This window comes from Brachyistius frenatus, unplaced genomic scaffold (assembly GCF_029030835.1).
Source record: "Brachyistius frenatus isolate BFR_SWC_R1_liver_20210118 unplaced genomic scaffold, ASM2903083v1 Contig_34, whole genome shotgun sequence".
In the NCBI taxonomy this organism is placed as follows: domain Eukaryota; kingdom Metazoa; phylum Chordata; class Actinopteri; family Embiotocidae; genus Brachyistius; species Brachyistius frenatus.
Genome location: NW_027210633.1, coordinates 1,416,720 through 1,435,089, shown reverse-complemented (window position 1 = coordinate 1,435,089; position 18,370 = coordinate 1,416,720). Strand labels below are relative to the sequence as shown.

Here is an 18,370-nt window from a genome sequence, read left to right as displayed (position 1 = left end):
GCTTTTGACTGATGCTGACTTTCAAGTACTATGGTATTTCATGTGTAGTACATAAAAGGTTCAGATGCTGACACAATACAGAACCATATAGAATATGATATAGAATATAAAGACATAAAATGCATTAGCTCTGCACGGACACGTAATTGTTTGAAGTCTATAATGTCCAATCAGCTGTAAAGTTGCTGACTCAGTTCTGTAGTGATTTCTGAAGCCAGTTGTTAGTGCTCTTGCACTGGACTGCAGCATATCAAAAGGTCATACACACATCATAGAAATGGGCTAACCGCTTGTATTCCATCACAACACTTATTTTTATTTTTTATTATTATCAGCCTGTTATGTGAGATTTACACTCTTTGTAATAACTGACCAGTAATATACTTCAAATGTAGTGTGTCTCTTTGAAACCTAGCCATCATTTTGAATTCATTACTACATAAATAGTTGTTTTATTTGATGTTTGAAATCTGGAAATTAAATGATAAACATGTCACACTGTCAGTCCTTACTCATTAACTCACATTAAGTCATAACCCCTTCATCTTTCAAGCAAGGATTTAGATTTATGTAATAATTTGAAACCAACAATTAAATGAATTTACATGCAAAACATAGGCAAACACTCTTTCTTAGTTTGCTAATTTAGCAATAATGCACACATGATGAAAAATAATCTCTACACACGTATTGTGAATTTGATGTCATGTTCAGAATAACCTAAATTTCAATTCAATTTCATTTATATTACGCCAAATCATAACATGATTTATGACAGAGTAAGGTTAAGACTTTACTAAACCAAATTAAATTGTAAGATGCATCACTTAATTTGACAGTAAATATCTGACTTGCAAAAGGATATAATGCAGAACTGTATGCAATAGCAGTATATAGTTATGCAATATTTTTGACTAGTTGTTAATTGTGCTGTAAAAGTCATTATCGAGCTAAAAAGCAAATTATAGATTTTATTCATCGAAATGTTTTAAATTACTATTGGAATTTCTATAAAGTAAATTAAATATGTCAAATAATTAAACCATAAACAGTAACTATAGTATGAAACCATCAAAACCTTGTAAATCAGCTCTCTTAGAATAAATTATTCTGATGTGAAAAGGAATACTGAAAACTGCATTCCTTAACACATTTTACTTTACAAGTGTAATACTTCTTACAAGCCATTACTGCGGTAACAAAGCAGACTGGTGCTACAGTGTGACACTGCGTTAGAATATATTGTGAGGTTGACTATAATAACTACCTGTCTGCCCGTCTGTCTGCCTACGTCGTGCCCTCTACCTCAGTACCCCTTGACTCCAGAAACATGTCCTACTTTCAGACGTGCTTCGCCTCACTTCCCTCCTTCCACTTCTTTCATTCTTTTCCTGAAACCGTCCGCCTCCTGGGAAGTCTGTATCTGGGTCAGAGATATGCTGTGAATGGAGTCCTCACCAGACTCTGGACAGACCCCCACAACCCGCATCGATATTCTGCCCACACCCTTTGGAACATCTATTTCAAATGTGACTTTTTCTCACCCCTTGTGCCATTTCTCTGCCTGACTTGCCTCCCATCTCTGAATCGGTATGGCTGGCTAGACAATTTCACAAGATCTCTCACGCCAAAAGAGACCCCAGAGAGGGAGAGCCCGACTCCTTGCTCCTCTCCTCATTCCATCTGTAGCCCCTCTGAGGCGCTTATCTAAACTCTACTAGCTGAGATCTTTCTCTCTCTCCCAACTGCACCACTGCTGCCTTACAGTATGGTGCACTGGTGGATACACACTGATGCATGGAACATCTCCATGAATTAGTCATTTCTTACTGCTCGACTCATTCATCAAATTCAGTTTGTCAGACTGTGCCACTCCCTTAGTCTCAGACTGTTTGTCTATCTCTCCCTTTCTCTCTGCCGTCCTCTATTTTCCTTGCTCTCTCTCATACGCATACGCACACACACACACACACACACACACACACACATAAAGCATAGTATACTGCACAGCCCGCACCACAGTGGGTGGCTCGTCTTTATAAATATTGAAATAGTGGAAACGGTGAGGGTTCCAGCTGAAAGCACCTTTCATTTTGCCATGCCTTCATCTCTGTATAATTGCTCCCCTTTTTCTACCACTGTAGCAATTGCTTTAGAAAGTCTGTCTTTATTCTATCAAATATGACAGAGCCTTTACAAAGTGTCACATCACACGCAAGTTTATACAACCTTGATTTTTGTGTGTTTTTTTGTTTTGTGTATTTACTTCATTTAAAGTTAGCATTTTAATTTGCATACGACTGTTATCAAACGTCAGGTTTTATTAAATCATCCTTGATGTCACTGTTTCTGTCTGTCGCCAGGTATGACATCAGATATGAAAAAGAGGACTTCCTGCTGAGGATAAAGAAAGCATCAGTCAGTGATCAAGGAACCTTCACCTGCCTGGCAGAGAACCGTGTGGGTAAAGCGGAGGCCTCTGCCTACCTGACGATCAGAGGTGGGTAACTGCTGCTGGACCCATTCGTGGCAAATCTCATAAACCCAGCCGTGATATTTTTTTTTGTATCTCCCAAAGCAGGCCACAGGACAATCAGACCTTTATTGCCCACTTTATGAGCATTATTGGCCCCCTGCTGAAAGGCTGGGTCTGGCCTCAGCTTTTCTTTCATATAGCGGGCTGATGTAGTTGATTGCTGCAGATCTCCAGCTAGGCTCCAGATATGAACAATTTAACCAGCTTTAAGTGAACTTTTATGACCTCTCCTGGGGGGCTCATTCTCCAGCCGGCCCATTCACCCCATATTTACACCACATCAGCGAGGGGATGTTATTTTACAGTAAAGGCTGATGTGAAAATAATAAAATATGTATATTGCACTTGCAACTCAGATTCTCTCTGCTTTCTATATTGTCATTATAACTGTTTACATAACTTAAGATATGTAACAGTTAACTTGGTATCAACTAATATCATGTACTTAACACTTATGTACTCACATAATACATCATCATACATACTGTACGTCACAGATCTCATAACATTCACATTTCATTCCATATTTATCATACTTTTATAGAATATTTTTACTCTTTTTCCTATTATTTGTGTATATATTAATGCACATTTATACCTTAAATATATAACATAACCAATCTCAAAATTGGTGCTGCCGTGTTATTAAAGTGTATTTCAAATAATGTATATTATGTTAAGCTGAATTTTTGCTTGAAAAATTTATATTGTCAACAGATAACACAAATGGCTAATACACAACCTGCTGTAAGATAGTAAACACTACTTGATATTTTAAAAGAATACAACAATTATCAATAATCGTAAATAAATAGAACTTAATTGAACGTCCCTTTAGATGTTGTATTTAGTATTTGTGATATGTTTTACATATTTTCACTGATTACATTTTAAATTAGGCTGATATTGACTGAATATAGAGGCAACAAAGATAACAGTTATTAATCTAAGCGTTACAATTTCCATTTATCAGTCTAATGTAATCTATAAGCCTCTCCTTGCCAAACATCAGCTTCATTTACATAAAACTAGAATACAAACAGACATTTTAACTGTGTGTATGAGTTATTTTTATGGCATAAATGAAGTGATAGAGATGAATCTGTTCAATTGTTCTTGGCATCGGTTTCCCTCCTCCCTCTTAATGTTGCCAAGGTGCCATTTCCTTGAGGCCCGTGCCATCACCTGCCTTGGTGACTGAGCATTTTACCCCCTCTTGTCCCTCGAACTTCCATGGATGGAAACCCAACTCCATCTCATTCATTTCTGATTTTCATTTTTCTTTTTTTCTTTCCCTCTGTCCTACTCCTCTGCTTTCCTTCTCTTTGTGTTGTGTGTCAATCTCACCCACACCATTGTTGTGTCACCAGCTCGCCCCGTCGGTAAGTAAGAGCTGATCCCATTGTGCATGCGTTGCTCTCTTTCTGTTTTTGATCACGCACATGTGCAGTATGCATGTACTGTTGTGGCATTCCACAAACACTATCATCAAACTAATATTGGACATGCATATCTACGTTGTTCCTATCTACCCATGACTTCCCCTGGTGGTCTGTAGTAGAAACTGTAGATTTACCACCTCACTTCTTTCAAAATTGGGTTCCAGCAATGGCTAATGTGCCTTGGTTAAAAAACCTGAATAAAGATGGACATTACAGCACTCTAATTAGTTGATATCATTCATTCTGATGTCCTGGCAGCTGGATGAATGGCTTGTGTGACTGGAATAGAAAAGAAATAGTTCTTCAAAGAATAGCAAAGACCCACTGCATGAAGTCCTTTAGTTTGCAGCTGGTAGTCCCACTAAAAAAAACACACTTCTGTGCAAATGTGTTGCTATTGTGTTATGGTTTATTTTACCCTTAAACTCAGAGGCACCTCAGTTTGTGGTACGACCCCGTGACCAGATTGTGGCTCAAGGAAGAACAGCTACCTTTCCCTGTGAGACCAGGGGAAAACCTCAGCCCACTGTCTTCTGGCAACGAGAGGGTAGCCAGGTGAGGATGCTGAATTTGAAAAAATTGACTTCTTCATATGTGCCTTAGCTCTCTATCAAGCCCACCATATAAATTCTGCAACCACATACAAATGATCTAAAATACAGCTATTAAAAATGGACACGAATCTGACTAAAAGCATCAAACCCGAGAACGGCAGAATGTGGTTCTGTTCCACATACGTATAATGAAGTGGTCATTTATCATCAATCTAGTCTGACTAGCCAATTCACTTAGCAAGAGACAATGTCATGTGCTGCATTAGAGTCATTAAACATAATGAAAGCAGGCTAATGTCCTTTCCTGCCCATCAGCTTGTCTGCCTGGGGTGCAGAAATGGACAACGCTGATGCCTCAATTTTACGACCATGACTGCAGGTTATCAAAGCAGGATTATCACTCTGGTGGTAAACTGCTATTCAGACCTTGTACGGAGCGAAACTGATCCACTATTTTACCTAAAGTGTACATAACTGTGAGAATATGTCAGTATATTTAAGGCATGTCTGTACACAACAGTGATTATTTTAGTTTTAAATTGTTTGTGTCCAAAAAATACAACAAAGTCAGTCTTTCCCTAATGTAATTTAGCAAAGTAATTATTCAGATTAGTTTAAGTCAGTGTTAGTGGAAGGAAGATGTCAGTGTCATCGACATAAAATTGATCTACTATACATGACTTTTTTTAGGTGACCAAACATAGACATGTAATTTAAGAAAAACAGGGGTCCCACAATTGACCCTTGAGGTGCACCACAGATGAGTTTAGTGCAGCCTTGTTAGAAATATATATTTTCAACTACTCAAAACCAATCAATCCCATAGTCATTCACTGATAATGTAAAGGATATATGCAATAATAGTCCCAGTAATCAATTTAAAGCAGTTGAGAAGTTTGCGTGGGACACACTATCTAGGCTAGGCTTTGATCAATTCAATACTGGAGTATACAATATTCAGAGAGGTGCAGCTGAAAGAGGTGATTTTTGTTCACATTTAAGTAGAATTATGCTTGTTAATGCAAATAATTAAAGATTAAAAAACATCATCTTTCTCAAATGAGGTGCTCGTTTGTAGATTTTATGCTTTTGTGCTACCTGCACATATGGTAGCCCATTTTATTCACCTATTTTCCCACTTTCGCTTCCTGCAGGATCTCCTGTTCCCCAATCAGCCAACACAGGGGGACAGTCGGGTGTCTGTGAATGGAGAGCTGACCATCTCGTCTGTACAGCGTTCGGATGCAGGTTACTATATCTGCCAAGCCCTCACTGTGGCGGGAAGCATCATGGCCAAGGCCCAGCTTGAGGTAGCAGACGGTAAGGCAGGATGCAAAAGCACATCCACACTCTATCCTCACATACGGGGACAGAAAAGGTTTACTCACAGCATGTGAAAATATGAGAACTACTTTTTCTAGTTTCATTCTAATTTAAGAACCTTGGCAATAGTAATCTTTATTTAATGTTGGTCTATTTTTCTATTTTGATGCAAACTGGGCTTTACAGTTTTACAGAACACACACACATAAGCTTGCAGCATTATCCACACAGTGAATGCCAGCGTTTCAAAAACTATTAATCTGCCCACACTTAGTATTTACTCGCGAAGATGCATCCGTATGTTCTAAAAGCTTGTCGTCAATCATCCTTTTTTATTTTTACCCTACTACGGCAAAGACTGAAAAGACTGAAGCTGTGTGAAACAAAACTGCCTTCTTGATGGAGAGACACTTTACACTTTTTTTTTTCTCTGACAAAGCTTTAATGTCAGTATTAAGTGCTCCACCGCTGCCAGCTGGGAGCTGTTTATGCCCTTCTCTCCATTTGTTTCTTGGCTATTTCTCCCACACATTATTAAATTAACATCTGTTGAAGTGTTTTTTGGAGGGGAAATGACTCCTGTTCTGTCACTCAGAGGAGATGGATCAATATCAAAATGTGAGGTGTAGAGCACGAGGGATGGAATAAATGCCTTTGACTGATGGCTGTAAACAAAGATGGGGAGAGAATTGGCATGATGCCTGGGGGAGTTTTGCTTGTAGGTTGTATAGCAGCATATTTAGCATTCCTTAAGATGGGAAGATTCAGCTCTCTTAAGGGTGTCTAAGAAGGTCCTCCTCCTACTGGATGAAAACTTTGTGATGTTCCAATATGGACTAGTGCTCCACCTTAACATTACCTTGGATTTATTAGATATGTATTCATTATCCTGTTAGACAAGAAAGGATGGTGCTTGTTGCAGCTTGGAGTTGAAGCTATAGTTCTTGTGTAGAGTCAGCAATGCGAGGGCCAGGTGTAAGGTGTAGTTACAGATAGAATTCAAGATGCCGCAGAAGTTGCATGACTGTTTTCTATGGATATAGGAAACTGGATCACCCTAACATCCACTGTAACGGCACTGAATCCCAGCTGACCATAGCTACTGCCCTCCACATTAGTGAAGCTACACATTTTTTTTAAAGCCATATTTCAAGCCGTGAGTGTTGGATACCAGATAGACTTGGTATACTTTAACCCATCTCTGACTGATGCCTAATGACACTAAAGATGCCTTAATGATGGACTCTGCTTTGATAGTTGATCATAAACTGTTTATAAAAGTGGACATGGTCTCAGCGTCTGAAAGCTGAAGCCAGTGTGGAAGTGCCATAAAGTGCAATCTGAGAACTGGAGCTAAGTGATGCCCTTTTTTGACAGCATGTCTGGTTTGATTGACAGACCTGGGGTGCAGTCAGGTTGGCGGTATAGGTGGGCGAGCATAGTGTCCCTGGTTTCTCAGTCCAATCCACCCCTCCCCAGATTGTCCAAATATGGTCACTTCTGGCTCCAAACAATCAAGATGGAGAAAGCCAAAATGCCAGACTCAAATTACCAGTTCACAAACCAAAGAGTGGGCTGCCACCTGTGCTTAATCAAAGACTACAAACCAGGATCTGGGCCAGTACCGTACAACTCTAGTGTTCTAGCTATGATGTAGTAGTTTCCGTTGAAATAGATGCTGTGATTATGTACAATCATCCAATCAATATTTTATAAAACTCACTCAGTAGCAGGCACAATACTCGTGATTGTTCTCCCACCATGCCTTCAATAACTTCAGAAAGGAACATTTCATTATTACCTTTGTCACTAAAGCAGCAGGATATGATTTCATTTCTACAGAGCTACATATAAATCAGAAACACCAATGTAATGTTTTTGTTTGCTACCTAATCATTTGGGATAATTCTAGTTTACTGTACAGTAGGTGTAATACTTTCCTGAACATGCTATGCCACTCTTTATTTTTAGCCAATACATGAACTAATTTAATGTTCACCTGGAAAACAAGTAATAAAGTCAGATCCCTATGAAAGACTGATTGGTGACACTTTATTTTCATGTTCATAACATTTTCACATATCAGTTAAATCCCAGGAGCTGCAAGAGGATGTTTGTATCGCCACGTAAATGCAAACAATTCTGCCTCTATAATAAGTGGCATATCACACGTGGTTCTTCTTACTGTACGCTTTGCTGCACCTAGTTGCACCTGATTTCGCTGCTTTTCTGCTTGACTTGCTGTATTGCTCATTGTGCTGAAGGAGGTGCGATGGAAGATAAGTTAGGGGGAGCGTGCTGTAAACACTTGTGCGAGCAGAGACAGACCTGATAACAGTGGAGAGCAGCGGTGAGGAAATTGGAAGCGAGGGGTAGTTACAGGGCCTAGAGAGATTCAACACTCCAGAAATTACTGTTTCAGAGTGCACAGGCTGTTTTCTGGATGATATAACATGCTCTAAAAAGCTTTAAAAGAGATGTATTGTTGTTCTGCTTGGCATGCTAATTCAGAGTTTAGTTTTGTGTGTGTTTACGGGGAGGTGAGGAGGGGAACAGGGGGTTGCCAGGAGGGAGGAGATGCATCCATGAGTCACAGAAGGAAGAGAGGGGACAGGCATGAATGTGTTGAGAGGTGTTATAAAGAAGGTATGGTAATTAGCACCACGGGTGAAGCATCGTTAATCCTCACCTAGTAATTAAAGCTCAAAGGTGTGATGCAGTGCCATGAGCACACTGTCCTACTGCGGGAAAGGCTCACAAAACATTCACTTCCTCTCACAACAAATCCATCAGATTGAATCTTAACATCTTGGGCCTGCAACCACTAATGTAATTATTGCAATCACAAATTAACACCTTGTGATAAGGTCACCTTTAATTTTTTTTCACGAATCTAGCAACTACTTTTGTCAGACAAAAGTCGTTGTGTCATGCTAAGACAGTGACATCAAAATTACAGTCCTAGGAATGCATTCAAAGAGTAATAACACCTTTTTCCTGATTGTTATCTTCAGCCCTCAAAGACCGCCCACCCCCTATCATCCGGCAGGGTCCGTCCAACCAAACACAGGCGCTGGGAGGTGTGTCCTTACTGAGGTGTCAGGCGTCGGGGGACCCGGAGCCCACAGTCACCTGGCGTAAAAATGGGGTCAATCTGCTCGGAAAGGACCCCAGGTTTTCCCTACTGGAGCATGGCAGCCTTCAGATCCAGGGTACCAGGGTGAGTATAGCGGAGTAAAAAGAAATACATACAGTAGACGCAGGAGTAAGCGTTGTGCATGTAGCATAGCATTAAGTCGGGTTACTTAGAGAGGACATTTAAATATGACAAATGCTGTTCAAAGTGATTTACAAAAAGATGATAAACAAATAAATAAGATGGCCCACTGTTCTAGACCTTTAAAGAATAATTCTAGTTAATTTTTATTTGATTTTTATTTTCATTTTTGGCCACTATTTGCAGTACTTTTGGTAAAATTGTACTGAAGTGACTGCTGAGCCACAGCACAGTCTGGTTGGGAAAGATAACATGCAGGAGTGTTTACTGCTCAGGCTCCTTAATAGCAGGTTTAAGCTGCTGTGTTCCCAGATCTCAGTAATTAACTTAGAATACCAATGCAAATGATGGCCAAAACCACAAATGATATGAAGTTGCAATAAACCAGATTTATCTTTTAATCTGGGTTAAACTGTATCGCAACAAGCATTCCGCTGAGGAGCAGAGTGTTTGACCAAGCTTCTCTTCCTCGTTGTCATACCTGAAGTGGTAGACATAAATGCAGCAATCAGGTTTCACTTGCAATGATCCCGAGGATTAATTAATATGAACAAAGGATAGTTAATTAATCTTTTAGATAAGGTTTTACCTACAAATTAAAGTATAGTTATCTACTCCACATCATATCAGTTGAATCTCCTGCAGAGAATCGTACTGCACACATTTCACATCCTACTGACCTGCTAGTTATCCAAACACAGTGCAGTGGAATGTGTCTTCTTCAGTGGGGACCTATAAATAAAATCGAACTACACAAACACACAAAAGCAAAACCTCAAACACACATGTCTGGTGCTTCACATCCTGTGTTGCATGTGAAAGAAAAGAAAGAGAAATTTGCTCATATGCCAGATGATGTCAGCTGAACGTAATTCAAATGGACCAGTGCAGTCAGGTTGTTTTTAAAAGATGAATAGTGAGTATTGATTTTTATAAGTCGTTAAACGCTGCTCTTTAGTTTGAATCTCTGAAGCAGAAGTTGGACTCAAGGACTCAAGGACAGGAACCAGTTAGAGGAGTCCAAAGGGGGTAATATAATGGAGCATCTGCAATATACAGTGTCCTGTCATGGTGTCAAAGTGCTCCTCCTATGTCACTCTCCCTCCTTGTCTCGAGAGATAGCGTATAGTGGCTCCTATATAATATAGGTTGTCATATCTCCTACTTCCTGTGTCAGCACCGGTGGTGATAATGCTGATGGCTCTGGGAATGGCGGATGACCATTATTGGAGGAAATCAATTAAGAAAATTAATGTAAGCTTTTACTGGGATCTGTTTTTTTTTTTCATTGGCCGGTGTTAAAAGTTTCCTCTCATCCACTCTTCGGCTTTTCTCGAGCCAAGTGGAGGTTAATGCATTTTTACTGTACTACTAGCTGCGAACCTCCTTTGAAAGCCCAGACTGACGTAAGAGCTTGTAGAAACCATCTGGGATCAAAGCTACAAAGGCTATTGGATTGAGTTGAACACAGCAACACAGAGAGAGAGAGAGAGAGAGAGAGAGAGAGAGAGAGAGAGAGAGAGAGAGAAAACACAGCACAGAAGCTGTTATTTGTGAAATGGATGAGCAGAGAAACTCTTCATGGGTCACTTTAATAGATGCAGCATCTTTTGACTTTTCTGGTGCTGAATTTGGTTTCTATTCTTACATCCGCCTGATTGTTGTCATGATATGGGAGCTTGTTTAAATCTGAATGATAATATATTAATCTGTCTTCCTCAGCTGTCTGACTTGGGCTTGTACACCTGTGTTGCTACCAGCTCCAGTGGAGAAACATCGTGGAGTGCCTACTTGGATGTCAGAGGTCTGCTTCAGTAGAAAGAGTTCATATGAAGAGTTACCACACATTTATGCATATCAAGCATAACACTGCTTGATACTCTTAGCTTTTAGGGGATATTTATTTTCCCTCTCTTGTTTCCTCAGACTCCACTGACCTCGTCGACTTCATGTCTCACAATGCAACCGCCCTCCCAGGGCCTCCCTCCAAGCCAGAGGTCACCGATGTTACCAAGAGCAGTATCTCGTTGTCATGGGAACCGGGGCCAGAGGCGGGCTCCCCAGTGTCCTCCTATGTCATCGAAGCTTTCGGGTACGTCTGTGACCTATGGCCTCGGGCAACATTTAGTGACCCCGAACTTTCATTGCAATAACAGATGTGGATGTTTTTTGTTTGCATTCAAGCAAGCCGGGCAGATTCAAGCAGAAACTTCCAAAATTGCTCCTTTTTTTTTGTCTTGTAAATTAATTTTAGTGAAAAATGGTCTGGTACAAAAAAATGTATAATAATTATTTGGTAAATAAAAAGCAGAATTTGATTGACACACAGGATTTAGCCTTTTTTTGTTTTTGTTTTTTTGCTTAATTTCCCTTTTGTCTCATGATTGTTACACAGATTACTCTTTTTTTTATGATGACAAGAAGTTTATCAAAAAAATGTCATTAGTGATTTTGGTATGTCATTACTGCATCATTTTGACTCAGCACAGCTAGTTTTCCCCAAGTACACTGCCTAGATTTCTTCTATAGTAATAAAAATATTTCCCTAGCTAATTACACGTATTCTTTTTACAGTCAGTCAGTGAGTAACAGCTGGCAGACTGTGGCAGACCATGTGAAGACCACTGATTTCACAGTCAAGGACCTCAGACCCAACACTGTGTACCTATTCATCATCAGGGCGGTCAATACTCAAGGGCTCGGGGACCCAAGCCCAATGTCTGAGCCTGTCCGGACTCAAGGTATAATAAGAATGGATTATACTGCCTCATTTAATGATAAGCAGCAATTTTCCGGTGTACACCATTTCTTTCTATCTCCCAGACATCAGTCCCACAGCCCAGGGAGTGGACCACCGCCGTGTGCAGAAGGAGCTGGGGGACGTGGTGGTCAACATGCATAACCCTGTAGTTCTTAGCTCCATGTCAGTGCAGGTCACATGGACTGTGAGTACTCACAAACTCTGAAACATATATTTTACTGTAGCTCGTAGTGGTTGTGCTACTATTGCCTTCAGAGGAGTGAAACAAATCTGGCCTAAGCTTGTTTGAGAACTTTCTACTTGGCACGTCACTGTGTTTTGGATTAGTTGGCACACACACAGAGTAAACATGATGGGATGGATACACATTCATAGTCTGAACAGCTGCTGCCGCATCAATTTAGATTGGTTTGAGGTGATGCGGGAATCAAGACTAATGTTTCTATTCAGGACAAATACATCACCATTAGGTGCTACATGTGTCACTTCTGGAAGCACTTTGCAGTCGGTGCTTTATCTGGGAAATGTTATTTCTGTCTGTTGGCAAGGTGTCCCTGCTGCCTGCCTGCTGCTGTAGGTTAATAACACACCTAGGATGGGCTTACACTAGTCTGCTATTTCATGCTTGTCAGTATGACAACCATGTGCTGTAATACAGCTTTTAGAGTGACACGGCAACAGGATAAACTGTGTTTGTGGTCGATCTGGATGGGTTATTTGACCTCAAAAAGTCTGTGTGTCCTGTGGGACAGGTGCACAAATTTACATTTCCCATTTTGTATTTTGTATTTCAGTCAACTTTAATTGGGCAATCTGTTACTCAGCGAGATGGAGGTGTCATCGGCGTCGTTTAGTTGTTACTATGCCACCCCAGGATTCATATCAAACTCAGACCTCATCCTGGCCTGTGTACTCAATATCTGTAGGGTAATTCTGAGACTATATTCACTAGGTGGGCAGTTATATATGTCTTATGTCCTGTGAGAGAACAAAGAAAGATACCAACTCAAATTTATGATGAATCATACATATGTCCAGTTGCTACAAGGAACTTTGTATAATAACATCTGGGAATGGAGTGCAGGTGTGAAGTAACTACTCTGTAGGTCGTGATTCATTTTGCAGCCATTTTTGAAGCAGTCGGAAAATAAGCACAAAGGACAGGCATTTACTTTGATTCGTACCTCCAACCACATAAATTTGATTATTTATGTATGAAGGGCAAACAAGAGGATAAAGCTACTTCCACCGTTCATGAGGCTTTTAGATGCACAGATCATTTTGTTAAGGACATACAAACTACATACAAATTTGTTGCTTCTCTCTGCTGCTAACTGTATGACTAACTAAGCATGCACTATCACTGACAGAGGGCACAAGCTGAATGCTGATCCACAGCAGTTTACACAGATGTATGACACCTCCCACATCATCACCACACAGCGCACACAATCACAGTCTTTTTCCCACTCTATGTCTTTCTCCTCTCCTTTCAGGTGGAGAATCCATCCCAGTTTATTCAAGGCTACCGCGTTTTGTACCGGCAAACTTCAGGGCTGCCCTCCCCGGGGCCATGGCAGATTCAAGACCTGAAGGTTGCCTCGGAGAGGGACATTACTCTCTCTGATCTGAAGAAAGGCATTGTCTATGAAATAAAAGTGCGCCCGTACTTCAATGAGTTCCAGGGCGCCGACAGTGAATCTATGACAGCACGCACCATGGAGGAAGGTAAGCAACAAATGATTTCCCATTTCTGACGAAAATCTATTTCTCTGCCGACTTACTGTTGAAGAGAACATAAGATATAGTTACTAATGCGTGAGCTGACGCTCTTGTGTAAATGTTTCTACCTACTTTTATATTTAGTTGCCGCTGGTAACGGCTCCGTGGCTAGATAGTAATGGATAATGGCATTTCAAGTACACTCACCCACACACGCATACCGCTGCAGTGCCATGTCCCCTGTGTGTGAAAACAGGTCTCCCAGACGGCGCAGTGGGGTTCTGTGACAACCCGGGGCCTCGGTGGGCTGGGGGGAGGGCAGAAACTGTCTCCCTTGACATGAGCTCAGCTCTCCCTCAGTGCTCCTCTGTGGACCCCTGCTGCCATGTCTGTGTCCACACTTGCATGATATGCCACCCACCCACCCCAACCTCTCTCTCTCTCCCCCCTCCCCCACCCCTCATATGTCTAACAACACACACATGCACACACCGATGAGCTTTATGGGTGGTAACCCTTCTTGATGTCCTCCTATTGTGCAGGTCAATTGATCAGCGACTGAGTCTTCCTTGGTAACTGCGGCACAAAAGTATTTAACATTGCATCCACAGATTGTATATAAAAGCGGACATAGCTTTCAGGTCTGTAAAATGGGGCCGATGCGGAAGTGCCTTAAGCTGCAATATCACCAAGTGCCACTTGAGGTTGCCTCCACCTCCATAGACTCCCATTCAGCTTCTCTCGTGAAATTAAAAGTCACTACATTTTCTCCAGGAGTTATTTCGGTTTTGCTAGCTAAAGTCACTCCTTATTAGTATTCTCACGGTCCATACAAATAATATTGTCAATAATAAGGAAATAAGGCTCAAAAAGCTGGGTTTTTGGGGGCATGTCTGTTTGCTTGACAGGCCTGTGGTGCAGTCAGGTTGCACCTATCGGTGGGCGGGACTCTGTATAATTGGATTTCCAATCAGACCAAGTCAGATCCACCGCTCACTGCCCCCCAGCTCGTCCAAATTGCAGTGGTCTTAGTTTTGGCCGGCTTCGACGCATTTGATTGGTTGAAGGCTGCTCCAATTGTTGCAAATTGAGCCCAGAAGGATGCAACGACTGGAAATTATTCTATATCTCCATAAGAACAGAGAAAATTCAATCTACTGATAATCTACTGATGTTTTCTCTTGCCAGTTCTTTTTTTCAAACTGCATTTTATAAGGTAAATAATAAAGTATCACTACTATGATTCATGCACATAAGCCATTGCATTCAGGTGCTGCATCATTTGGGCTGCATAGAACATGGTCTGCACTGCATGTCATGACAATGCAAGAGAAAGCTTTAGTCCAAATCATCTGTGTTTGATGATGAGAGGATCACAGCTCTGCATCTTCCTCCTCCCAGGAGAATAAGGACTGGCTAAGAACAGGGGTAAAATTCTGGACTAACAGAAAATTCACCTCACTGGGGCCCAATTAAAATGGCCACACAGGATCATTGGAGGTCTACGCAGACTGAGGAACATACTCTAGTCAGTTGGGATCCTGGAAACAAGCCATCATGGTACTGGAAAAATTGGATTGATCTCACTCTGCGGCCCGAAAATGTGCTACTCTGCAGAGTCATATGAGACAAAAAACACTTGTTATCATTCAAGGCAGATTGGGAATGTGCTACTGCTTCTGTGAAAGCCTACTGGAGGGTGTCTTGGGGGTTATAGATGTCCAAACATATAATGCAGCCGACTGCATGAAGAGAGAATTGTATATTAGGACTAATGATCCTTACAAGCCTGTAGTGAGAGGCGTTAGGTTCTGTCATCTATAAGAACCCCAATAACCTTCCACCACTGTTGATGGCAAAACAAAAGAAATGATATGGCGAGGTCAGGAAGAGCTGCTAACATCAGAATATACTGGTTTCACTGTGTGAGTTTAGGGTTAGAGTGAAGAGAAAAGACGAAACCATCCTGTATGGAATAAATCCTACTTTACATTACACATGTGCAGACATACAGTAGAAATGTTTGGAAAAAAAAAAAATCACAACTTAATTAGCCTAATTTATGTACTTGTTTGCATAACAGGTTATGTTTAGTGCCTCATATCCTGTACAGCAGAACATTAAGCAGCTTAAGTGCCTTTTGTTTAATTGCACAGCTGTGAGTAAAAACCGAACGGTTCCGTCAGACATTGGAAGCATTAATTGTTTTAAATTACTCTCTGGCTACGGTGTTCATCAGTCTTAATATCAGTATTAGTCATATTAATAAGAACACAATCTTTGACCTTTTCTGCTGTTGTGGCCACTCATAGTAATGTTATCCCGAGTCATTACTGGTATTCCAGCTGATATGTATCCGCGGGGATTGTTCTCGTACATATGGAAATTGCAGAACACTTAATGGTTCCTGTCTTCTCTTAATGTAAACCTTGGACTGTCTGGGAAGGCTCCACGTCTTTGCTGTAACAGCAGCAGCAAAATCCGATCTGCAGAACTGGAGGTTACTTGCGTCATGGTGCACTCACATCAGCTAATTAGAAATACATACAGTTTTAAGTTAATGTCTTTTCTGTGGTTTAATGGCAGTGGGAAAACTGTATACAACTGAAATCAATGTCTATGCTTATGCAAGTATTATATCCAGAATGACAGACATACAGTGACAGAACTAACTAAATAACATTTGAAATACACCTTTAAGTTCTGTTTGGCCACAAATTATTATGAGATTTTTAATGCCAGTTGTAACTTTTGAATTTATTTCCAAAAACTGACAGACAACTAGACATGGCTATTATTCTGTCATCATGTGCAAATGTAAAAGTCCAACATCTGCATATTCCAGCTGTGCTCACCCACTCAACAGCTTCATATTCATATACTCCCCCTCCCCCCCCCCACACACACACAAAATCAAATCTAAAAGACAAATAATCAAAAGAGATAAACACTGTTCCTGGCTGTGGGTTTATGAACTCAAAAATCTTCAAGCAACGGATTGAAGTCTATTTTCTAAGGGATGTTTGTGTTTGTCTGTTTGTTTTTCTTTCAGCAGAAATATAATTATGATTTGATTTTTGTGAAACTTGCTCCAAAAAGATGATAGACTGCCTGAGGAATGATGAGGGCCGAGAGCCACGCAGGAAGAGTCGTGTTTGTTCACCATGCTGGTTCAAATGATCCGTAAAGGTGGACTTCGTTCCACTGCAGTCTACCTGCTGGTTCATACCTGTTTTAAGCAAAGAGTTAAGATTATTTACATCTGTGTCAGATGATATTTCAACATTAATAGATCTTACTATGATAGTTTGGGTTTTATATTTGGCTGCCGTGTCATCAGATAAGTCATTTTGCTTCGTGAACAGACGAGTCATCTCAATATTGGGACAGTACATCTGTGCGAGTCTGTTAAACAGTAATTGCTTTGGAAAGTCAATACTGTCCAAATGGCTGAATATAGATATCCCAAAACTGGGTTGAGTTAATTTGTTAAATGTAATAAAAATAAACTGCATCTCATATGGCTGATTTAATTCCTTTGTACTGCCAGGCTGTCAAATATTTTGCAGACATGCCATATCTGTTTAAAGCCTCTCTTTTAAGTACACGTGAAATCATGCAGGGAGATTTGTTTCATCTCTGTAGCTCAAAAGAAAACTATTGTTTCAACAACTTTTACTACGTGAAATTTTTTTTAGCCAGATGTTGAGATTTCCAGATGTTAGACTGCTGGCAGAGGTCAGTGTCAGGACTGTCACTCTTCTTCTAATATGGCTTCATTAGGTTAAATCTGCCAATACGTACACTATTTATATGGCCTGCTGTTGCCTCGGTGAGACACTCTGCACGTGTTTGCTCTTCTCGCCGGCTATTTACAGAACCAAGCCCATCTGGAGGATGTAACTCACAGTACCCATGTTGCACTCTGGCCAAGACAATGGCCCACCTGCTTTGGCTTCTCGCACAGCTTTGGAATTCAATGCCTTGCTTACATGGACGCGCCGCAGTCCGCATTATTATTTTGCAGCTCCTTAATTGGGTTCGGAGTAGTTATTTCATCCACTCAGTCAGAACGTAATGATAGTTTTAATGGGAATCATGTGGCCGCGGCTCGTCTATTCAGCCAGAGATGATGATTTGCTCCGTTGCATAGACGTGGTGTTTGCCTCCTGCTGCCTGCAGTCTCTTTGAATATTTGATCTGTCCGTGAAGGTTATCGGGTCAGTTCGGTAAATTAAAAAAAAATGACCTATTAAAGAGGGGAGTTTTGAATTTGGCCCCCCCGAGGCCCCACATTTGTGATGACAAGCCATCTCAAAGCCCTCATTATGGGATGTGGTGATGGACCATTTTCATTCAAATTAAATATGCAAAATGGAACTTTGGAATCATTTATTTACACGTGATGGAAGTGACGTTAGTAACTGGCCTTTTTTTTTTTTCTTGGCGGTGGAACTTTCCTGCTGATCTGCTTGGAGTGGTTATCAGTTGAGCAAATGGAAAAGCACAATTTGGAAATGTTTGGTGTGTGTGTGTGTATATGATGCCAGTAGCATATTGGAATCTTAAACTAAAAAGGGAAGAAGTATGTGTGTGGGTTTTTTTTTTTGGTCCCAGTGCATCCCAGCTATGCAAAAAGAATCTCCCCATTAAGATAAGAAATTGAGATGAAGTGCTCTGCTAGCCATCTGCCAGGCTGTCTTAGAAAATACCTTCTTGTATGGCTTGCTGTATGAATATGAATTGAGGTAGAGG

The 18,370-nt window shown here is 40.7% G+C and overlaps 1 protein-coding gene across 2 annotated transcripts in view; it reads left to right on the top strand.

The window, feature by feature from the left end:
- The window catches only part of LOC138622077 (roundabout homolog 2-like), a 76,286-nt gene that overhangs the window by 43,451 nt on the left and 14,465 nt on the right, over window positions 1-18,370 (top strand). For both annotated transcript variants that reach the window (XM_069700562.1, XM_069700561.1), the window contains exons 6-14: window positions 2,364-2,500; window positions 4,409-4,533; window positions 5,687-5,852; window positions 8,870-9,075; window positions 10,855-10,936; window positions 11,059-11,224; window positions 11,707-11,873; window positions 11,956-12,077; window positions 13,390-13,621. In XM_069700562.1, the coding sequence (XP_069556663.1) occupies window positions 2,364-2,500; window positions 4,409-4,533; window positions 5,687-5,852; window positions 8,870-9,075; window positions 10,855-10,936; window positions 11,059-11,224; window positions 11,707-11,873; window positions 11,956-12,077; window positions 13,390-13,621 (1,403 nt within the window). The remainder of the gene's footprint in view (window positions 1-2,363; window positions 2,501-4,408; window positions 4,534-5,686; window positions 5,853-8,869; window positions 9,076-10,854; window positions 10,937-11,058; window positions 11,225-11,706; window positions 11,874-11,955; window positions 12,078-13,389; window positions 13,622-18,370) is intronic.